At 47.9% G+C, this 24,451-nt stretch overlaps 1 protein-coding gene across 13 annotated transcripts in view; it reads right to left on the bottom strand.

The window, feature by feature from the left end:
• Tenm2 (teneurin transmembrane protein 2) overlaps nucleotides 1–24,451 on the bottom strand; it is a 1,249,250-nt gene that overhangs the window by 7,814 nt on the left and 1,216,985 nt on the right. For all 13 annotated transcript variants that reach the window (XM_041675940.1, XM_041675943.1, XM_041675944.1 and 10 more), the window contains 3 exons: nucleotides 23,255–23,490; nucleotides 11,144–11,440; nucleotides 8,343–9,957 (listed from right to left, as the gene is read on the bottom strand). In XM_041675940.1, the coding sequence (XP_041531874.1) occupies nucleotides 8,343–9,957; nucleotides 11,144–11,440; nucleotides 23,255–23,490 (2,148 nt within the window). The remainder of the gene's footprint in view (nucleotides 1–8,342; nucleotides 9,958–11,143; nucleotides 11,441–23,254; nucleotides 23,491–24,451) is intronic.

Raw genomic sequence — 24,451 nt, 5'->3', positions numbered from 1 at the left:
GTGGGGTTCGACAAGGAGTACATTTTTATTCTTTTTTTCTTTTCTTTTCTTTTTTCAAGACAGGATTTCTCTGTGTAACAGTTCTAGATGTACTGGAACTCTCTCTGTAGACCAGGCTGGCCTTGAACTCACAGAGATTCTTGCCTCTGCCTCCCAAGCGCTGGGATTAAAGGCTTGCACCACTACCACCACCTAGCACAATTTTTACTCTCTGTAGCAGAATGCTATCCTATTGTATGACTAGTCCAAGTTTTATCCATCCACTCATCTGCTGATGAATATTTGACCAGTTCACACTTTTTAAAAACTACTACAAATAATGCTGTTACGAACCTTCATGTGTGAAGTTTGCTTTGAATACCTATTGCTATGGTTTGCTTGACCCACTGTGTTAAAGTTCCCAGGGGGTGTTACTGGGTGGTGGTGGCATCTTTTTAAGTTTGGTCTTGTGCTAAGTTCATAGGTCATTGGGGTATGAAGTAAGCTTTATGTGGCTCTTTGGGTTTTGTTATTTTACCCCCTTCTTTGAAGCAGGGTCTCAGGTATACCCAGTCTGGTCAAGCACTCCCTACGTAGTTGAGAATGACTTTAAACCTCTGATCCTCCTGTCTCCACTTCTGGTGTGCCAAGGTTATAGCCACATGCCAACTTGTCTGCTTTATGTGATGCTGAGCATGACTGTGGGGTGTCATGTATGCTAGGCAAGCACTGTAGCTACTCAGAGCATCCCCAACCCACCCTTAGAGGTCTTGAGTGGACTGTGAGAAAAGGGTCCAGCCTGCCCTTCTTCTGTCCTCTGAGATGTGACCATGCTCACACAAGCAATTCTGCTATTGTCATCATTCGTGCTGTGATGTAGCCCTCTCAGGAACAGAACTGTCTGTTACCATGCTCTTCTCGACCTTCCAAATTGTGAGTTAAATGAACCCTTTTCGCTTTCCAAGCCTTAGGTGGTTCATTACAGCTGACAAATCTCTCTGGTTCCCTTGTTTCTAAAATTATCTTGGTGTGGATTTTTTTTGCTTCATTTCTATTACCTTTATTTTAAAACAATAGGAGTATGTGTTGGCTTCTTGTCACTTCCGCCAACTCCACTCTCCTGGCTCATCATACCACACTGCCTGGACTTGTAGACTTAGTTTCTCTGCTTCCAGTCTTTGAGCCACTTATCATTACAGTAACCAGATGACTCCCCAAATATGCAGCAGATGAGGCCATTTCCTTAGAAGATATCTCTCAGCAGAAAAGCCAGGGTCATTAGACTGACTTTGAAGAACCCAGGACCTGCCTCATGATCTCTCTGCTGTAATCTCCACTTTTCTCTGGTGTTTTGAGGCTGGGTCTCTCTCTAGTCTTACACTGATTGTCTTCTTGTCTCAGCCTCCTTCGTGCTGGTATTATAGGTCAGTACTATCTTGCCTAGCTGTGTTCCTTCTCAGGCATGATAGCTGCACACCTATCTCTGGATCATCAGGACAGCAAGCCCCTCTGCCCAGCATGCTCTTTCCTAACAGCATTTTCTGACTCTTCTTCTCTCCTACTTCTTTCAAGTTTAGCTCAAGTGTAACTGAAGCCAATGGCACCCATCATGCTGAAGATGCATCCCTACCCAACCTTCAATATCCCAGGGCTCCTCACTCTGCTCAAGCCTCCCTCTCAATCAGTTATCACGTTCTCACATGCAATGCTTTCTGGGAAATATTTATTCTCTGTTGTGTGCTCCCTTGGCATGTGTGCTCTGCCAGGGGAAGGAATTTAAACATTTATTTATTTGTTTGTTTGTTTTTTGATATAGGTTCTCTCTAAGTAGTCCTGAATGTCTTGAAACTCCCTATGTAGACTAGAATGGCCTCCAACTCACAGCGATCCTCCTGCCTCTGCCTCCTGAACACTGGGATTCAAGGCATGTTCTATCACAATCAGCCCCTAAAAATTTATTTTATTCTCTGATGTCTACTACACAATGATGCTTGATACAAACATATACTCAGTAAGTACCCATGCAATGAATGAAGGAACTAGAACCTTCCTGGTAAAAGCTACCCTGTAGAGCAAAATGCAACAGAGGGTTCCTCCATACCCATCCAAGAAACATGTCTGCTGGGAGTCAGGTGTAATTCCTTATCCTGGGACTTTTATGGGAATCTAATGTTGCTATTGACACTAAATAAAGGCACAGAATAGCCCTCCCTGGAAAGCAATCTGACAGCTATGGTCCACCTGTTATCTATGGGAGCACATTCAGTCTTTGAATGGCTTGGGAACTCACATGGCTGAGGACACAGCTCAGGGTCATGCGAGGGTCTGTAGCTCAGTGGCAGAGTATTTGTCTAGAATACATTGCCCGCATTCCAGTCCCAACATCACAAAGACAAAACAACACGAAAGTCATCTAAGGATGTTCTTCTGCCTGGTGTGGCGGCACACCATTTTAACCCCAGCGTCTGAGAGGCAGAGGCAGGTGGTCCTCTGTAACTCCACCTGTCTGCATAACGAGTTCCAGACCACACAGGGCTGCTGTATAGTAAGACCCTGACAAAAAAAATGGCATTCATAATAGCTAAGAAATGGGACCAGCCTAGATGTCTGCTAACAAATGAACGGATAAAGAAAATGTGGTCTTTGTCCACAAAATGATTTTATTTAGTTGTAAAGAAAAGTGGAATCATGCCATTTGCGGGAAAATGGATAGAAATTTTCATGCTAAGTCAAATAAGTTGGACTCTGGCAAATAACATGTTTCCTGTCATATGGGAATTTTATTCTCTCTCTTTCTCTCTCTCTCTTGTTTCTCAAGACAGGGTTTCTTTGTGTAGCTTTGGAGCCTGTCCTGGAACTTGCTCTGTAGACCAGGCTGGCCTCAAACTCACAGAGATCCACCTGCCTCTGCCTCCCGAGTTCTTGGATTAAAGGTGTGCACCACCATTGCCTGGATGTGAATCCTATTGTTACATATATATATATATATATATATATATATATGTGTGTGTGTTTCAAGTAGAATTTATGGCACTCATATTGCTTCTCAGAGAAGGTTCTTCCATGCCTCTGAGTCTAGTGGCAAAGTCAAGACTAACCATGAGAAGGAAGGAAGAAATCCCGAGAGAGAGAGAGAGAGAGAGAGAGAGAGAGAGAGGGGAGAGAGAGAGAGAGAGAGAGAGAGAGAGAGAGACTAAACAGATATGATATAAAGCCAGAAGGGGGCTGATGTGGGGAAGAGAGGGACAATGGTGGGTCGGAATGTATAGCTAGGAGTATATAAGAACAAAGTATGTATAGAAATGCCATAATGAAACCCATTGATTTGTATTTTAAAATACCAAACAAATAAATAAACAAAGAAATAAAAATAAAACGGAAATACAGATTTGAAATTACTTTGAAAAGCACACTGGGGTGCCTGGGGAGACGGTCCAGACAGTAAGTGCTTCCTTTGTAAGCATGAGGACCTGGGCTCAGATACCCACACCCACATGCAGTCCTGGGTATGGCAGACATGCCTGTAATCCTAAAGCTGAGGGGGCAGACACAGGCAGGTCCCCAGGGCTTGCTCCAGGCGCAGCAAGATAAGGCAGAGAAAGACTGGGAAAGAAATATTGCTCCAAACATATACATATACATGCAAAGCATACCACACACACACATACATGCATACACACACCACACTGAGAGAGAGAGAGAGAGAGAGAGAGAGCGAGAGAGAGAGAGCGAGAGAGCGCAAGCATAAATGTCTGGCTTTAGTTTAGCAGCCTGCCCACTGTGGCCAGGCAGGTGGACAGGACACTGGTTTCCATCTTGGGATATTTATGGCCACTTGTCATGACATTTTATACCACTTCCAGGTGTCACCTGCACTATTATTTATTTACTAACTAAAAAACAAATGTGCCCCCCTTTTTTTAAATTTGGGAAGATGCATTTAGAAAAGGACCTCCCCACTGTTGCCACACAAACCAAAAACTAACTGTAAAACTGAAAGAGAGGAGACGAAGCCATGCGCTTTCCTGCAAACCCCATTGTGGGCTCTGCCAGAGAGTGAGCCTTAGACCAGTTCTCTTGGCTGAAAGATGTTAAAGGGGGGGGTTGCTACATGCCAGCACTAAGTGATGGAGCTCCGAGACCCTGAGAAATGACTACCCCCGCCCCCAGTGCTCATGATACTGAACCCCTCGTTTGTGTACCATGTAAACCTGCCCAAATTTCACCCGAGACAGACAGGACTTGTGGGGAATGTCAGGAAAAGCAAGGGAAGTCCTTGTCCTCACCATCCTCCTCCTTCAAATGAGAAGCTCCCGTCCTCCCCCATGCTCTCATCAGTGAGCACGTCTCTGAGCAGAAAAGCTGTTGCTTTAGAGCAGACTTACTTATCCGGGGAGGGAGTTCCTGCTACGGCCTAGTGTAGGCCAGAGGACAACTTGTGGGGGTTGGTTCTCTCCCTCCACCACATGGGTCCCTGGGATTGAGCCCAGGTTGCCAGGCTTGTCAGCAAACACCTCTACCCACTGAAACATCTCGCCTGCCCAAGACCAGGATTTTAAAGAGCACTCATGCAAACGGGACCTGTTAGGTTAGCTCCTTTATCCTTCTCCTTTTCCTTGTCGGCCTCATTCCTTCTCTTCCTCTTCCTTCTCCTGCTTGTTCTTTTAACCTTCCTTCCTTCCTTCCTTCCTTCCTTCCTTCCTTCCATCCATCCTTCCTCACTCCTAAGCTGAGAGTCTCTGAAGTTTCTGATACGTTGTTTCTCATGGTAAACCTGTGTTTAAGACATGCGTCATATCCTGGCCCCTTCAGGGGCAGTGAGGGTCCTTCTAGTCCCTTTGGATGGCAAGTGTGATGGAAGACAGGTCCCCTAAACAAACAGCCTGTCCAGAGGTATGATCATGAGGCGGGTGCTAGCAACACAGCTACTCCTCATAGCTACCTTTTCTTTCATATACTCTTCGCAGCACGGGACCACGCCACCACCACTGCCACGCTGCCACCGCTGCCACCACCACCACTGCACACTCTCTGACAACTGTCTTAGCACCTTCCAGTGTTGAGGGTAAATATGCAAAGAAGGTGACTTGAAATGGGTGTGGCTCTCCTCAGAGAGATTAAAGACACAGTCTCATTCAGCAGTAGCACACCTCTGGCTTGTGCATTCAAGACTCTTCAGGGAGGAAGGGTAAAAGGGAACATGGCTCACTACACTCCTTCTAGAATGTTTATTTACCTCCAGTGTCTGGGGCTAAAGGGACACATTAGCTCAGTCTGAAAGTGCCTCTGGAGGTTTCTCCCAGATTCCCAGAACAGTATCTAGCCTGTCTCTACTCCACTGCCCCTCTCGTTGATGAACGTGTGATCAGCCCTCACTGTGTGCCTGGCTGAGTCACTGTTTTCACACTCCGTGAGCTGAGTGTAATTGTTACCATCATTTTGCAGTTGGGGAGACTAAGGATCAGAAAGCTTGAGACGTTCGTGTAAGTCACACAGCAAGCGAGTGGTAAGGCCAGAACTGGTGTCCGGGGAACGTACTCAGACTCTGACGTCAGAAGGACGTGGTGGAAGATAGGTAGTGCTCCGGCTGGCATGGGTCAACTGTGTCCAAGACTGAGAAGTTTCCTCTGTGCTATTTCCCCTGCGCCAGTGTTCTTGGATGGACTCGGAGCATTTTCTACATCGGGAACAGTCATTTTCTTTCAGAGAGCTGTTTCTAAACAGCATGGACTCTTCTGGATTCTTGCGAGAGAGAGCGACGGTCCATTTTTTGTGTTCCTCCTTACAACGTCTTTTTTAATTCTGCGTTTCGAGACAGAATCTCTCTGTGTTGGCCTGGCTGTCCTGTCCTGACTACATCTTAATTGCCTCTTCCACTTAGGTTGTGAGTAGCAGGTCCAACCACTCTGCGAGTTTCCTAAGCGGCAAATGAAGGCTGATTTAGACAGGGCGTGCGGGTGAGCCAGCGCTTGAACGGCTCATCTTTGCTGAGCCCATTCTCCAAGGGTCAGCTGGTGGGGGCAGGAGGCTGCAGGTGTGATCCTGCCTGCCCTGGCTGCTCTCCCAGCTCCCTTTCTCAGCTGCCGCGGCAGCTTCTGTGAATCCGTCCTTTATTTTAGACTCTCTCTAATTGTTTCTGGATTCAAGTTGGCTGGACTTCGTTCAAATTGATTTGATTCCCACTTATCCAGTTTCCATGAAGCCCTGAGATTAGGAAAGCCATCTTGCTGTTCAGAAAACCCTGATAACCACATTTTTCTTTTTCTTTTTTTTCCCCAGAGAAGTAGGAACAGGGCTGAGGGTCTTGATGAGTCTGTGAAAGGTTTCATATTTTTCCTTCGGAGCAGCAGGTATCTATGCGGCCCCTTCTATGGGCTTCTCTTTGCTCACTCTGGCTGAGTAATTTCTAGGAAGGCCAGTGTTAAACAAGGCAGTATGAGGCGTATTTGTGCGGGACAGGATTTGTTCCTTTGTTCCCCAAGCTGAGACCAATGTGTTCTGCCTTCACCGTCACTGGGTGTCTTCTCAAATATGCTTCTCTTCTCTCCTCCAACTCAAAAAGCTCTCTACACCGATGTCACCTGCACAGCCAGGCTTTCTAAATAAAGGGGCACTTCCTACCACTCTTCGGGTAACCCCCTTGTTCTGTTTTGTCTTCATAGCACTTACCATTGCGCATGTGCGTGTGTGTGTGTGTGTGTGTGTGTGTGTGTGTGTGTGTAGGGTTTTCCTAGAGATATTTTAATTGGAAATGGTAGTGAGTTGGAGACAAAGTCGTGCCAAACAATGGGGGAGAGAGGAAGGCTTGGCAGGGCGTCAGAGCAGGCAGCTCCCTACGAGACACAGGGAGGAGCCAGCTTTAGCCACAGGCTCCAGCTGCTTTGCTTGGCTGGAGATGCTGGTTTCGGTTCCTAAAGGTGTGCAAATTGCCACAGTTGATCCTAGAAGTGAATAACTGTTGTGAGAGGCATCAAGGCCGCTCTGGGCTTCAGGCAGCTCTGGCTTCCTTTCCCATTCTGGGGGATGGACAGGTCATCTCCTGAGAGTGGGTACAGCTATGGTCTCCTGGAACTTGGGAAGCCCTGGTCTTGGTTTCCTTCATTCTTCTCCTGTGGCATGCACAGCCAGATGAGCTCACCTGCTTGCGGGAAGTTGGCCCTATTGGACCCGATCTGTCCAATACTGCATCCATCTACACATCCCCATTTCGTTGTCTTCTATCTTCCCTGAGGACAAGCACTCTGTCCTGCTCCTGACTGTCATACCTACTACACCCAAGAGCTCCAGCATCTTTTCTGGATGTGTGGATGAGTAGATGGATGGATGGACAGAGGAGTGGGCAGGGAACCTCATTTCACCAACTTCTCGCTTATCCTGTGAAGTAGATCATCTTTTCCCTACAGTGCCTCCTTCCGTGCCCGTGTGCAAGCTTCTTGTGTCCTGTTGACTTTTTGTTTATAGCCTTCTTTCAGCCTTGAGTCAGCGTAGCTCATGCTCCTTCTTCAGGCTCAGTTTGACACAGGCCCTTCTATATTGTGCCATATCTTCAAAAATGTGAACACACACACACACACACACACACACACAAATGCCAGCATATACACACAAACTCTCTCTCTAACTCTTTCTTTCTCTCTCACAAACAAGTATGCACTTACTTGAGTGTTACTGAGTGTGTTACTATCCACTGCTGTATCCTAAGAATCTCCCATGGTACTACTCTACTTTTTGGGTACATAACTGAGCAGACATCTCTGGGAACAGAGACTTCTTTCTATCTGTGACAATACTTGCTCTCTGTATGTGTTTCTCCAGGGACACCTCTGAAGGTCAGGAGCAGCGGCTTAGGTGTCTGTGCTAACTCACTGCTTTGCTAGTAGTGATATCATTGATACAGGGAGAAGTCAGGCCAGGGCTTTACCTAGAAGAAGCTCCCTTACTTCTCACTATTCCTCCATAGGGTGCCCTTCACAGAGAAGGAAACTCCCTACAGAGACTGGGCCACTAGCACTAGGCCTATTGGTTTACTAACGAGAGAGGGAGAGAGAGAGGAAGAGAGAGAGAGAGAGAGAGAGAGAGAGAGAGAATTTGAACTGTGCATTTCTGTCAACTGAGTCCTGCTGGGCTAGGAAGGGCTCTCAGAAAAGTTATTTCAACAGAACAGATGTGAAGTGGTCAGAAAATGCCCCACAACACCTGCTTCACGGTCCCTTCATCTTCCTGGACATGATCCTGTAGTGCCCTGGGTTGCCAGCACTAGAGTTTGGCCAGCAAGGGTAAGACCCTCCCCCAGATGGCCAGCAGTCTCCCAGGTCAGCCACCTCCCAGGGAGTTATTGCTGTCCGCTGGCAGCCAAGTCTTACCTGTCACGTAGTTCTTCAAATCCAGCTCATTGCTGAGCGGATTGTTGTTCTTGAACATGTACAGGTTGAAGGGGGCTGGCTCCTTGCCCACATTTCTCCACATGGTATAGTCAGGGGATGTCCACCGTCCCGCCAGCACGTCATAATCTCGCTGAGTAAAGTGGACAAGCTTGGTGAGGGGGTCGTAGAGGCCGCCGTGGAAGCCAATGACCATCTGAAAGTCAGGGTTGGAGTCATAGTAAATCTCCCCGTAGGCTGTGTACTGCAGCTGCTTGATCATGAGGCCATTGATGCTGAACACAGCCAGAGGGGTTCCTGTGTTATCTGAGGCGACATAGTACTCCTCCCCGCTGCTGCTCTCCATGGCAAAGAGGTGGCCCTGGAGGTCATAGTAGAGCGAGGTGATCTCTGAGTTAGAGTGGTTGTAGACATGGGTGATTCGCGTGGGGTTGTGGAGGTCAGAGTAGAAGTACTGTAGGTGGTGGCCTAGGTTGGTCTTGTAGGAAGCCCGCCGGCCCACGCCATCGTAGCGGTACTGCACGCTCCACCCGCTGGCCTTGTTGTATGCTCTTGTCAGCAGGCCCTTGGAATTGTACTCAAAGATGTCTGACCCTCGCTGGCACAGATAGCCGTCATCGTCGATTTTGTACTGCACGTCTCCCAGCCTGGTTATCCGGTCACGGAGGTCATAGCGTAGGGGCATGAGGCGAGCACTGTTTCCCGGGTTTAGCAGGTGCAGGTTCCCATTGAGGTCATAGCTATAGCGCCAGGTAGGCCGGTCGTTGACTGCTACACTCTGGAGCTGGCCATCCCCATCGTAGTCGTAGGTGTACTTTGTAGTGTTGGCGTAGGGTCCTAATTTCAGTTCCCGCTTGATGACCCTGCCCATGCTGTCGTATTGCACTGTCATCCAGTACATGAGGGACCGGAACATCTCATATTGCACTTCCTTGATGCGCCCATGAGTGTCAAAATGCTTGCTGAGCGTCATGACAGCGGTGGTGATGATCTGGTTGATGTCGTAGTAGATGACCCCAAACTTGCCGAAGTGTTCCACCTTGCCGGAAATCTCATCATAACGGTAGAGGTCAACGGGAAGGGGCGTCTCACTGATGACAGGCTTGATGCTGGCGATGCGGAAGCTGTTGTCGTGATAGGTGTAGTCGAACCTGGCATTGATCATGCCTTCCTCAGAGAACCTGTAAATCTGCTTGTCCACAAGGGGCCCCACTTTCCGGTATCTGATGGTACAGGAGAAGCCCCCGCTTTGGAGATTGACCATCTTCAGCACGCCGGTCGTCTCGTCGTACCCGAAGGTGACAGCTGTACTGTCGTAGACGATCTCCGATAACTTGGAGAGCTTCCCGTACTTGTAAAACACCTGGCGCCCCGTGCCCAAGAAAGATGTCTTCAGGATGCGGCCATCGTCGCTGTAGTCAAAGATGACGGACGCGTTGCTTTCAGGCGGGTTGTAAATGTTTCGGATGTAGCCGATGGAGGTGTGTGTGGACATGCTGTGCCGGGCCACACTGGGCATGGTGACGGCATGGAGGCGGTCAGACGAGTCATACTCGAATATGTACTGACGTTGGCTCTGCAGCAGGAGGACCATGGACTGGGGAGGAAATAGGAACAGATGAGCTAACCTTTTTTGACCAAGCACCCAAGTATTAGAATTAACCCCATTTCCCTGTGTGTCAGTCCAAAAGTCATGGTGGGTAGGGACTTTTTCCCCTTTGTTTTTGTAAGTATGCATGTATGTACTTTTGAGACAGGACCTCACTGCGTAGCCCTGGCTGGCCTGGAACTCACACAGATCTGCTTGCACCTGCCTTTCAGGGGCTGGGACTAAAGGTATGTACTGTTGTGTGTGGTACCACTCTATGTTTTGAAATAGGGTCTCTCACTAACCTAACCTTACCATTTTGTCTAGGCTGACTCTCCAGCAAGCTTCCACGAGTTTCGTGTCTCCATCCTCAGTCCCCCAGCATTGGGATTACAAGTGTGCACCACTCTGCCTGATTCTGGGGATTTATATCCAAGTGGCAAGTACTTTACCCACTGAGCCATCTCCCTATCCCCTGTGAGTTCTCCATGTAATGGTTTTGTGAAAAAAGAAGACTCTTAGCCTATATCAAAGGTAGAACAAATGGAAGGACCTGCCCAGGGACTAGATGTTCAGGGCAGCATTTCAAGGTCCCGGCAAGTGCTCTTAAGGGACCTCTTCATTCTGTTATTCTACTAGGACTATTCTCCAGCAAGGATCCCCAAGTTGGTACTGACAGATACAAGGGACTAGGCAGAGAGAATCTGCTGGCTGCTTTGGCCAAAGTGGGAAGACGTAGCTGTGTGTATTCTAGTTTCCAGCAGACTTCCCGCCCCTAGTGGCTTAATTCAGGGCATGCAGAAATGACTCAGCAAGTCCCTAATTCATAAGTAATGCTTTGTCTTGCTGTCAGTGGATGGCTCTGTTGGATTCGACACCACTGCCTTTTCTGTTTTCATTTTTGTTTTCTTAATTAAATAAAACGATTCATCTTTTTTTTTTTTGCCATTACTGACTGTCTAGCATCTTTCCCTTCTTCTTTTAGGGTAATAACAATGAGCTATGAATAACAGTTTTCTGTGGGCTCTTTCTCCCCATCCATGCTGGGGGAACACCAGGGGAGGCCTGTGGAGTTAGTAAAGTGGTTAAGGTGAATTATGGCTGGGTATCTCGGGCTGGCTGGGAATGAGCAGTGACGAGGGTGGGAAGGGGGAGCAGAAGCCCTGTTGATGGGCTTTGCAGCATGGTCACCCACCTTGTCCAGATAGGAGTAGCTCCAGACTTTGCCATCGGCGAACATGCGGGACACGATCCGGCCCTGCTTGTCAATGTCTGTCCTCTCGCTCATGGCTCCGCGCTGAAGGCCGGCCAAGCGCCCGTTGAAGAAGTAGGAGACATTGACGGCTGCCAGCCCACTGCTTGGGAGCCATAGGAAGGGGCGGCCCACCTGGTCATAAATGATCCTCAGGGTGAATTTCCGGTGGTCGTCATAGATCTTCTCCGTCCGGATGTTCCGGTCATAATCAATGGACAGGAGATTCCTCCCATGGACCTGGGGAAACACAAGGGGCCTGGTTTGAAAGCCATCTACCAGACGGCTGAGGAGGATCCAGCTGGGGCCATCGAGGAGGGAGTGTGGGAAGGAGGGAAGAAGCATGATATTCCATTTATGTTTTAAGCGTCAGCATTTCTGCACACATAGGAAGTGGCAATGTTTGCAGTGTGTTTTGGGACCGAAGTGAGGCTGCTTCTGGTCAGATGTGGCTGCTGTGGGCAGTATGGTCGCTCCTGCACCACACAAGTACAAAGGCTGCCACCACGTCCTGGAAAGTGTGCATGGTGGTACCCTGCAGTGTCCAGAACACACAGCTGTCTATCACAGCCGGACTCGAGGCTTTGGAGTGCCTTACCGGTCTGCCCTCAGGACCAGTCACCAGATCTAATAATCTTGAAGAGCAGGTGCTGTGGTTTCTTCTGAAATAGTGTGTAAAGGTGGTTAAAAGGGGGATACAGGGGCCTCAGCAACCCACAGTTTATAAAGATCTGGGAATATAAGATAAAAAATATACCTATGAAAGTCCAATAGGAAGTCTTTTATTTTAAATATCTAGAGGACAATCTTGCCATCGCAAGACGCTGTTGAGGAAACCTCGGCAGGGCTGTGAATTCCAACAAGGGGAAAAAGAGATTTACTTAGATTTGAAAGGAACAGGGGAACACGTCCAGACATAATTTAATATTTATTTAGAAGTTGATCTGATCAGAGGAGAAGGATTTTCTCAAAAGGCACAGCCGGGAGACTAGACTCTGGTTAGGGGCAAAGGAGAAGGACTCTGGGGACGCCCAGAGCCCCGAGTGCATGGCTGCAAGAGAATGAAATGAAGCTGGCTCAGCCCAGACTTTTACAACATAATTTACTGCAACTCCGCACGTCCCTGGAGTGGAGCGGGGGAGACAGAACCTGCACGAGAGGAGTCGGGAGCTGTCTGCGCCTCCTCACCTGACCCTCCTAACGGGGCTGCACTTGATGAAGGTGGCGGCGACGGCGGCAGTACCGCTGACAAGAGGCAGGTGTGTTGAGCGCTAACACAGACAGGGGTGAGGTCAGAGGCTTGGCATCCATTGCCAAAGGCCACGTGACACAGGCAGACACCCAGAGGGCACGCACTTGTTCCGAGTCACACAGCCGGGCCGTGAGATGGCTGAACAGGTTTGCTGTGCGACCATGAGGATCTGAGTTCAGATCCGCCCCACTCCCACGTCAAAAGCTCGGTGTGACCGCGTGTGCCAGCTACCTCAGTGCTGCAGGGGTGAAGACAGGAGGAGGAATGGGGCTTGCTGGATGCCACCTAAGTGCCAACTTCAGTGACAGACCCTGTCTGAAGAAGAAAACGGTGGAGAGTGACAGCAGGATGTCCTTCTGTGGTCTCCGTGTTTGGACACGCGTACGCACGCGCACACACACACACACAGCGCGCACGCACACACACACATACACACACAATCACGCAGCAGTGAAGCAGGTGTTGGTCCGAACTTAGACTTAACTAGTCAGCTGCTCCTTTGCCATTTGACCAGCTTCACTGGTGACCAGACTTCCACCAAGTGCCAGGTGATGTATAAGATGTTGAGGAGCCAGTAAAATGTTCTCTTAGCCCTGGAAGAATCTGTTTTGCAACTTTGGGGAGACTGAGAATAATGTTAGCCCTACAGGGACCTGCATTCTGGGGAAAACCTCTGCGTACAGGTAAGGAACTGCATTTCCCAGAATCCTTTGGGAATAGGAGCGGGCCAACAAAGGAAGTGGCTGTCTGTCTGAAGCGCTATCCTTGAAAGAAAGCTGAGAAGCTGCAGTTTTTGCTCTTCTCACGTTTCACTTTTTCCCAGGTGAAATGTGGATGCAATGGCTGGAACCTCAGCATCTGTTTTATGTTTATGAGGTAAGGCAAGGTAGGTTTTTTTTTTTTTGAGACCTCTGGAACTCACATAGCTTATATTACTTACATAGCTCATGCAACAAACTCAGACTTGTAGTAATCCTTCTGCCCCAGTCTCCCAAGTACTAGGCCACAGGTATGAGCCACCATGAGGTGACCTTTGAAGATGGGATCTCTAAGATGGTGGTTCAACAGGAAAAATATAGCCTGGACCCTTGCTGTCAGTCACCCACACATCCATGAATGGGTCGTGTCTAGGCTTTATCATAAGAACAATGTAAACTTATATCTTATACAAGCCTTTGTTGATTCTTTTAGCTTTGTTTCATCTTGTTTTAGATGTATGAGTGTTTTGTCTGCATGTGTATCTGTGCACCCCGTGAGTTCAGTGCCTCTGAAAGCCAGAAGAGGGTGCTGGATCTCCTGGGATGGGAATTATGCGGGTGCTGGGAATTGAGCTCAAGTCTTCTGGAAGAGCCCTTACCCACTGAGCCATCTCTCCAGCCCCAAGCCTGTGTTACTTCTATGTTTTGTCACAAGCATTTGAAAGCAACATACAATCTCATAATACTTTCATTGGTACTGTGTTGGTACTTTCTGTAACATATTTCAATATTCACAATTTCTGTAGAACCCCCCCCCCCCGCATCTGTGTGTGTGTGTGTGTGTGTGTGTGTGTGTGTGCAGGAATATATGTATAGAGGCTAGATGTCAATATTGGGTGAGACAGGGTCTCTCCAATTTGGCTAGACCTCTTAGAGTGCAAACCCAGGGTACCGCCTCCACCTCCCTAGCACTGGGGTTACAGGCTGCGCTGGTGCACACAGCTTTTTCTTGGGTGCTGGTGGTCAGACTCAGACACTCCTACTTGGCAGTAAATGCTTTACCAAATGAGCCATCTCTGCAGCCCCTACAAACGGTGGTGACTGAGTACTGAGGGGATCACTTCCGCAGCTGCCCAAGAGGATTAAATTCGGGGCTTCCAGATGAGCCAGGCCCTCGCTGTTTCCATGGAACCCTCCCCAAGAGAGGAAGACTGGATGTGTGGAGCACACGGTGAACCCAGGGATGGAGACAGGTACTCAGGTGCCTGGGACTTGAACGGATAATAGACAGTTTAAGAGGAATAGGGTTTATAAGCAGACTTTGCACACAGCAACTGAGAAGAGGGGAGACAAAGCAAGAGGAGGCTTGTTTTTCCCTCCCTCCCTCCCTCCCTCCTCCCTCCCTCCCTCCCCCCTCCTCCTCCCTCCCTCCCTCCCTCCCCCCTCCCTCCCTCCCCCCTTCCCTCCCTCCCTCCCTTCCTCCCTCCCTCCCTGCTGTCAGAATTCTTGGGAACCTTGTTACGAGTCAGTCATTACTTCAGAGCAAGCACTCAGGAGGGTATGCCTCCCTAGCGCACCCGCGACCCAGGAAAGCCGTTTGGAAAATCACGGGTTGGCATTGGCAAATGTGAGATTTCTATTAAAAGCCCGGCCCTTCTCATAATTAAATGTAATAAATTCATTGAAAGCCCCACCAAAGAGTTCAGGCCAGTTGTGTAATCTAATCAAAAATATTTAATTCTAAGGGCAGCGTCTATAAGGAGGGTGCTGGGGTTGTGTGGGGCGAGCCGGCGGAGGGTCCACCAGGCGTGCTCGACTTTCTGGGGGTGCCTGCTCCCCAGTTTAGAGCATGCAGGGGCTTTAATTTAGCCACACTGTTCTCTTATTCCAAATTAAATTACCCGATTCGCAATATTTAAATTAACCTTGAGGCTTCCTGGAGAACATAAAAGTTATTTTGAATTATTTTCACTGCCAGGATCAGCACAATTCCCTTCTCAGCTGGCTCGGCAGGCATTCAGCGATAGAGAAACCAATTTTTAAATTAATACAATTTTGTGTTTGTAAGGAAGCCATTATTTTTAATTATCGGGCGTTTTCCTCAGCCTAGCTTCCCCAGTTAATAAATGTCAGCTATTTAGCATGGTTTTTATTTTTGCAGAGGGCAGATTTGGGGAAATAGTTTCCCCTCTGGGATTTCCCCCCAGTGTGTTTTGATCTCACCAAGTGCATGCCTGTCAAAGGAAGGCTCATAAAAAACCCCGAGAAAAGGAAACACTGTCGTAAAAATGGCCCTGCTGGGCCCATCGCTGGTGACTCTAACTCAGCTCGAGGGGCACCCAGGAGCGTGTGATCTGAGAAACACGAAGGAGGAAATTACATCGTGCTAGCCCCCTCCCAGGAAATGGAACCGTAACACAGCAGGACAGATTCCAGCTAGACACACAGAAGAACCCTTTGCCCTGTTGGGCTCCAGGGATGGGAAACCCATGGGGTTGAAGGAGGGACGCTGTGAGAGTCTCCAGTGTTTTAAAGAAGATATGACTGCCTTGGAGTTTAGCGGTTCACTTCCCCAAGGGATAAACCCAGCTAGGTGACATTCTCATTCCTTTTCTGGGTCAGTCCTGGGGGACTTAAAAGCATTCATCCCCCCAGATGCCACCGAATAAGACCCAACACCATGTGGGGATCAGCATTTGTGCAGACAAAACAATTTGGTATAAATTTAATATTAGCTTAAATAATGCATCACTAGAGGGAGAGCCTCTGTAAACACATTAAATAATGGATTCCCCGAGCAAACGTTATTTTTGGATGACTAGCTCTTTTGGGTGACGATGGGGAGTGGGAAAAGGGAAAGATCCCAATCTCGAGTCAGAATCTGACAGCGACTAACTGGGTCGTTGCAAAGCCATGTCTTCTTCACTGACAGTGCCTCAGTTTCCTGTCTGAGGTAACCTGCAAGGTCCTGGTGAACAGGTACTTTATCCTAGAATTCCATGTCCCTGGGGAACATGGGTGAGTGTGGAGGTTGGGATGTATGATTGCTATCAACTTCGACCATGTGAGGTGCTATTATGGAAAATCAAGACTAGAAAATGTGGCTTAGGTCATCGGCGAGTGTCAAACATCTGAAGGGCTTTGCTCCAAAGAAAAGTCAGAGTCATTCTGGAAGGCTCTCCCAACCTAGAACTAAGGCAGAGGTAGAAGGGGGTGACTTTTCATGATATAAACTCAAAATCCTATCCATCCATCCATCCATCCATCCATCCACCCACCTACCCACCCACCCACCCCATTCAGTCAATATTTACCAAGTACCTGCTTGTGCACTTGCTACGGTGACAGGCACTGAGCAGAACCTGCCAGCCTCCAGGTGAGATGACAGCAGAGACAGGTGACGTGCCATTGAGAATCAGCTCAGTAATGAGAGTGAGCATCATCGGCAGGCAAGTGCAGAATGGGGGTGGTACCTGGAGTCAGCAAGGGGCTGATAAAAATTCCCAGAGGAGGTGCAGGGACCGAAGGACAGGCAAGACTTTGATAAGAAGGCTGCCTCTCAGCAATCTTCTGTGGAGGCTGGCTGAGTCTCAGAAATCCTTGCCATGTAGCCAAGAAGGCTCTGGTCTCTCCAGCTCCCCTTAGCTCGTCTGCTCCAATCACACTGCTTTTTTTTTTTTTTTTTCTGCTCTGGATTCAGGGAACCCTGCCCTGGCCAATCAAGGCCTTTGAGCATGCAAGGGTCTTAGTACCCGTTTTTTTTTTTTCTTTCATCCCAGAGTCAGAAAATCCCTACGCTTATTCTTCATTTGGTTTTCAGCTCAAATGTCATTTCTCCCCCCCGCCCAGAGTAGCCTTAATTTATCTCCTATGTTACACATTTTTTTTAAAAAAATATTTATTCATTACATATACAGTGTTCTGTCTGCATGTACACCTGTAGGCCTGAAGACGGCACCAGTTCTCATTACTGATAGTTGTGAGTCACTCTTTCGGGAATTGAACTCAGGACCTCTGGAAGAGCAGGCAGTGCTCTTAACCGCTGAGCCATCTCTCCAACCCCATATTACCTATTCTTGACGTAGGCTTTTATTCAGAGCATTGCCACAGTTTCTTTATATGGCATTCGTTTATCTATCATTGCTTGTGTTGCTTTGCTAGCCCGCCCTTAAGGTGTGTGTGTGTGTGTGTGTGTGTGTGTGTGTGTGAAATACTTCTCCCCATACCATCCTAAATAGTAAATTCTTATTTTTGCGTGTATACTTGTGATCCTAGCACTTGGGATGTTGAAACAGTAGGGTTGGTAGTTTGAAACCAGCCTGGGCTACATAGCAAAACCCTGTCTTAAAAAACAACAAAGTTCAAGAAATGCCCTACCCCTGACACTTGGTACAGGGCCACGCCACAGCCTCCAATCTTGGCTCAGAATGTACACAATGCTAGCTGCCCCTTCTCACTCTGGGTACCCCAAATCTACCTCCCTGTCTTCACATCATTCTCTCTTCTCTGCTTCCTACTTCCTACTCTACTTCCTTGCCCTGTATTCCTGTTCTACTAGGTCAGCTCAGTTGGCCCTGTCCCCTCATCCATGAAAGAAGGGGGACAGAGAAGAAGTAGCTTCTTGGGGTCTGCAGTCTAAGATTGGGGTAGACACCCTACAAACTCCCTGCTGCCCTCCCCCAAATAAACTTGACGACTCTAAAAAAAAAAACCCAAACAACCCACCAACAAGGGAGCTGGAGAGATGGCTCGCTCAATTGTTAAGAACATGCATTACTTTTGTGAAGGACCTAGGTTGAGTTCCCAGCACCCTGCTGGGCAGCTCACAACTGCCTGTAGCTTCAACTTTAGGGAATCCAATGCCCTCTTCTTGACTCTGAGGGCAAATGGCACATATTGCCCATCAGATGCACATAATTGAAAAAATAAAACAAATCTTTAATGACTTTATAATACAATATGATGTCCAAAAGTAAAGTACTGTTTGCTTAGGGAATCCATGGTATAATGTGAGCAGAGGCTTGCCCTTCTAATAATGTATAATTTAAGCTAATATTCAAGTTCAAGGAGCTACAAACTATTCTGGGTGCATCACCATGCTCTTAGGGTCACACAGGGTCTTGTCTGTTTTGGTCATAGATATACACAGAGTGGTTAGTAACTGTGTCAAGACTGTAGTGGGCGGTGGAAAAGAAAACTCTAGGCATGGAAGGACAGAATCCAGGCTTTCAAGACAATTGATATTCGTAGGACCCGCCTGGGTGGGCGCTACACAGAACTGAGTTCAGGATGGCATGATCACGTGCACACATGTATGCCCACCCCCATCTTGCTCCAGACACACTGTGATTTGTTACATAAATAAAAGTGATGTATACCAGTATGGAACGGTGCTATTATATTAATTTCATGGAAACCAAAACAAAATGACTAACTCCTACTTTTTATTGCAATGCTGCTAACACCGATACCAGCATCACAATGGAAGATTATCTTGGAAGCAATTTTTCTTTTATTCTGATCCCTATCCATGTAAATGTTTCTTGCATTTGCAATCTCTATGTAAATCACAATCAAGAAGAAATACCCTAGTGACATATGCCCTCATTTTTAGAGAGAATCAGGTACAAATCCATGCTAGGAAAGAGAAGAGGTTTTAAATAATAACAGAAGTGTTCATTTCAGTCCCCTCTCCCAGAAGCCTAGAAGGAAGACTTGTTGGGTGGAGGAGATGGGCTTCTGGTTTGCCTTGTGGCCAGGTTCTAGAGGGATGGAGGAAACAGAATCTGTCTGTCTGTCTATTTTATCCTAGCTTAGCATCCTTTCCTTTTGGGATAGGATCCTCTTTTTCCAAGCCTCAGTCTATATATGATGTATAATTTTGGCCAAGTCTTCTTGATCCCCCGTGTGAAGAGGACACCAGCTTACTGAACAAGAAAATTAGGCCAACTGCCAAAATAAATACTATTGGGGCAAGGGATGGGAGCTGCAGGGAAGAGAAGAGAGCGGTATTAACCTGATGACATCTTGGAATCTCTAGGGTCAGCTCCTCAACACTGTGTGAGACAATGCATGCCCCCTTTATCATGTTCTTTTGAATATGTTTTGCAGAGAAAGATTCTGGGCATATTGTGTGTGTGTGTGGGGGGGCATGTGCTTTGAACTTCTACCTTCTAGGAGTAAGGGAGAATTTACTTGGTAAACATCTTCGAAGTGGAGCCCACAGAGGACATAAGTGTCACATCTTCCCACACACATGACACTAGTCACCAGTGTGGTCATGTGATGTTGGTCCCTGTGATCATGGAGCTGGGAAATGCGGGGAAGCAGTTGTTGTTGTTGTTTTAAATGTCAGAGAGGACAGTGAGAGGCATGGTGGGAAGCAATTAGGAGGTGTTCTTTCAAGAGACTAGTCTTTGGGGGGCATGATGAAACTCTTGCCTTGTCTGGCCCTTGGTAGGAAACATGGGGTCAATCCTTCAAATGTCGTCTATAGCGCTGGCATCTTACATGTTCCCAGTCTTAAAGGGAGTATGTTTGGCACTTTCCTTGGCTAAGACGTGTCTCTGATTGGAGGACTGTGATAGACAGGTAAGCAGGAAGGCTTGGGACTTCTCTAGCTCTTCTGTTTGTTATAGGAAAGTTCTTTATTGGAAATTTTGGATACCTCTCGACACTGGACCACTCAGAGCCTGGCCTAACAACCCCAAGTGGTCAGACTTGCAGGAGTCGGCTGGTGCTGGGGAAAGGCCAGACCATCCATCTGGTTTATCAGTGGTATTGCCAGCTGCTGCCCTAGCTCCCTAGACTCACTCCAAATGCTGTCCCTGGGGAACCAGCGACATCTTCAACTTCCTCCCCTGGTCTCTTCATCCTAGAAGGCGGGGCTGGGGTCACTCTGCCGCCCACACCTATTCTGACTTTCAGCGTCTGGCCTCTCTCCATCATGTTCAGAGTCTGGCACAGCCTTCCTGGTCTACACGATCACGTGAAAGGCCTCTTGGAAGTCAGTGCGGCACGGCAGCCAGGCTCGCTGCCAAATCCTATTAATCATGTGTGTTACAATTCTCTCAGGCCTCTCCCTCTCCTCTCTCTTTTTCCCCTGCTGGAGACCAGTTTCTAGTTTGCATGACTGTAACAGCTCTGAGCTGTCCCTCTCCTCCTGTCTGGTCTCCTCCTCGGCTGTCTTCCTCTGCACCCAGGGAAGCTGGAGAGATCTTTCTAATCCACACATCCCCACACGTCACTCTGCCAATTAAGCCCCGGGACAACCCTCCGTGGCTCTCCGGATAAATACCCGCCAAGGATAATATACTCTTCTGTGTGGCCCTGGCTACTTTCTCTCAGACCTTACGAGTTTTGGAGGTTTCCGAAACGGCCCCCTACACCCCTGTATCCTGGCCTTCTAGAAGGTGTCTCTCTGTCTGGAAACTTCTTTATGATATCTTTGCCTGTCTAATTTCTGCTACTCTTACTTCCAAAGCACTGGCTCCAACTTCCTTGAAACTCTCCCTAGTCTGTTGTCAACCCTGTGAACTGATTTGGGTTCCCAAATCTTTTAGTTTCTCCCCAGCAATCAGAAAAGTCATTTTCTAAGCTTCCTGGGGGGTTAACCAAACTGTGCTGTCCTGGGTGTATGGAACGGATGCACGTGACATTCAGGCTAGCTCACCAAGCTCCCTTGAAGTGTTTAAACCCTTCTTCTACTACAGCAGCCTTTGGGGCCACAGTGCTTCATGTGATAGAATCCCAACATGGAACAGCTGGGTCTAGTCAGCATTAGGAGATGCTGTGTGGCTCATTTGAACTGTGATGGGTTAAGCTTCTGAAACTTCCGGGCCTATTTGTTACCTGTGCCATGGATTACCTACTTCTGGCTGATACAGTGTGTGTCCCTTGTCTTGTGGTACTGGCTTAACACTGTGCCACTTGAATGTTCCTATCATCATGAGCTGAGACAGCCTGCTGCTGTGGGGGCCGACAGATGTCGCTAGTTTAGGGGCTACAAAGCTCCTATAAGGAACTCTTGAAGCTCAGGGAAGACCGGCCAAGCCAAAGGCCCCAATCCACACTGCGCTCAGCACCTCCCCCACACCTTTCTTCCGCCGGCTCCCCCACAGTTTCCAGGAGTTTCTTTTATTTCATTCACTAAACAGTTTATGAACTGAATTAAAATAAATGAGATGCAAATAAATTCCAGGCTTTCTCCCTCATTTTCAAATTACATTTTCAGTCCACTCAACCTGTTATAATCTCATAGTGATTTTCATTTAAGAGAGCTAAATGGATATGTGATTATTGTTACAGGAACGAACACCAGACAATTAAATGTTGAGGTGTTGATAGATAAAACTGTGTTTTGATTTGCATAAACATGATGCCAGCAAGTCTAACCCTGGCAGAAATTCAGTTAGAAGACTTGCGTGCCTAACTTCCGTTAATTACCACAAGTACCATTATTAAGAGTTTTAATATTCAGAGTTGGGATTATTGCCATTTTATTTTAGGGCCACATTTATCTTTATTTTGAAAACTTAGTCAAAACGCATAGCTAATTTATCAAGGAAAAGGCACGATTACTACTTATAATCAACTTCTACAGCGCAGCATATCAAAAATCAATTACACAGCCCTGAATCCAGTCATTAAGGATTTAGCCACTAATCTCATTCCATTTTTGTCTTTAGGAAGATCCCGCAGCTTGCAACTTTGCCGATATCAGCAGAGGGAGAAAAACATGGAGTCTGCTGGTACCCTAACGTGGAGAATTAAACTCGAGCCCGACAGAGGCGGAATCTTAATGTGGAGTGGCCTGGCTCTGCAGGGAGGTCACCTGCCTGGCTGGGCTTCCGAAGTGATGACCCAGGTTTGTCAGGTGCTCAGTCTTAGCTCCCAGGATTCCGGAGCATCTTTTGACTTCGTAGCACTCTGTGGGGGGCTGTTTTCCTAAGGCCTCTCTTGACCTGCAGTTATCTTAGGTCTTTATTAGTCTCCTTCTTGGCTGACTCCTCTTTCCTGCCCTTTGCCCCTGAATGAAAGAGGCAGGAAGGTCTGCGCTCTGCTTGTGTGACATCTATCTTAAGTATCCAGCACAGGGCCTGGCCCTGAGTGCTCGGTAAACATGTTTCGTCTATGATGAAGACAGATTTCTGGCCATCATCTCCTCACCCTGGGAGAAGGGTTGTCACCATGGTAGGAGTAGGTCCCTCTGTGTGACAAGAACTGACAGGAACAGGAGCTACAGGGCTTCCCGTCATCAAAATAGGAAGAGGTGCGGGACTGTGGCTAAGAATACTGGCCAGTGAACAAGACAGAGAGATGGACCCGGGGTCAAGCCCTGGCTTAGCCTTGAATTTTAGCCATTATGTCCTGACTTCTAATTAGCATCCATGAATCTCTGCTTCTCACCTGAGATCCCAACAGGCTACTGAAAATATTACAGTAACACAAATAAAGCATTTAACTTAGTGCCCATAGCACAGACATCCGCAGTGAGTGTGTTTCAGAGAGCATTTGCACGGATGTCCTCAATAAACATGTTTTTTGTTAGCTTTACAAAGATGTAGGTTAGGGCTGGTCAAAACTTCCTGGTGCCCATATTTTGTTCCTTCCTCTCGGGATACCTCTCTGATTCCTCAGGCTAACAGACATCTTCCTTTGTGGCCACACAGTATACCCAAGGGGTCTGTCTTCACACACCCTGTGGTCATTCTGTTTCCGCGTTTCTAGGAGAACATCACTCCTTGGCTGTCAATAACACGCTTCATACTTTTGCTCTTCCAGGATTTAGAAGATTACCAAGCACCCGACAGACAGCAGCCCTGACTCATGTGTCGCGTTGCCCAGACAGTGACAGCTGAGGGAGATGGCAGGTGTAAAATGAAGACCGATGCCCTCTCCAGCTGAGGCACCCCGTGAATTTACCACGGGGATCGCTGCCCATCTGTCAGGAAATGGCGGGGTTTGCCTTAAACCTAGAGGCAAACATCTCCCACTTTCTGAGGGTCGGAAGGTATTCTGAAGGCCTAACATTCCCCTCTGCAGTGTGAGGAACGGGCCTGTTCCCCTCCAAGTCTGTGGCAGGGCGAGAATTGACCTGCTTACCCGAAGCTTCCTTCCGAAGATGGTGACTTTGCCTTTAATCTGTTCCTTCCTCAGGCGCCACTCGATGGAGTTGAGGCCGTTCTCCATGGGCAGGGAGATGTTGCAGCGGCCGATGGTGGGGGTGATGGTGCCTGCGAGGACGTGGGGCTCACTGTGGAAGCTGACGCCCATGCCGTTGGCGTACATCACCCGCAGGGTGCCGTTATTGCAGAGCTGGTAGCTGTTTCGCACTTGATCTGGAAGAATGGGGGTGGGGTGTGGGGAGGGGGAGAGAAATTATCCGCTCGGTTAGTCGGGAGAGAACAGAACCCCTATTTTTACAGGTTTCCATGGTTCTTTGCAGCTGTCAGTCTGAGGCTGCCTTCAATTAGCACGCACACAATGGGAAGGTGAGTAGCGGAGATGTTACTGATCCGCGGGAAGGAAAACATTATTAATATGTGGCACTCCAGAAATAATTATGCCGTGATATTTTTCTTTTACTCACTGAAGACTATTAATAGCACATTTAAACATTTAAAGATGTCTATTGCCTACACAATTTGTGTCAATCAAATCCCTGAACTTTAACATATATATTTTAGCTTATACGAAGAAAGAAAGAAATGAAAGGCAAGCTGCTTGTGTTTTTCCCGCCCCTCTGGCCTATCGTCTAACCCGAGGTTGATGGTCTGAGCACGGGTCAGAGGCACTGCGATGCAAGTCCAGTGTTCGTCAGCACAGTGAAGAGACGAAGCTCCCTTCCTCCACTTCCTGGCAGCATGGCTGCCTGTATCACTATGTTACCACAGAACTCGGGAAACATACACAGTGTGAGGTAAATGGAGTCCGAGGGGGCTGGTAACGCGTGTTTATCTCCCTGAATAGCATCTACACCAGTCAATCAGACTTCTGACCTTTCCCTGTATCAGATAATCACAGGCAGGAGCCCGCTTTTAGAGGCACGCTGTTTCCTCATCATCTGGGTGAAGGAGCCAGGCTGGGCCGGCCTCTGAGATGCCAGCTTTGGGGGGAGCGAGCAAGGTTGTACCTGTCACTCAGTGACTCTGGCCATCACACAGAAGGACAGAATCTACATCGTTAATCATCTGGCGGAGCAGAAATAGAGCCATTGAAACAGGCTTTGCCGAGGGATAATAGTCTAGAAATGTCATCATTTATCTACGGAAAGGACACTGTTATCCTCTGACAACTGGC

This window comes from Microtus oregoni, unplaced genomic scaffold, assembly GCF_018167655.1.
Source record: "Microtus oregoni isolate MIOR12 unplaced genomic scaffold, Mior012 000027F_ref0000203, whole genome shotgun sequence".
NCBI classification, from domain to species: domain Eukaryota; kingdom Metazoa; phylum Chordata; class Mammalia; order Rodentia; family Cricetidae; genus Microtus; species Microtus oregoni.
This window is presented reverse-complemented; position numbering and strand designations above follow the sequence as displayed.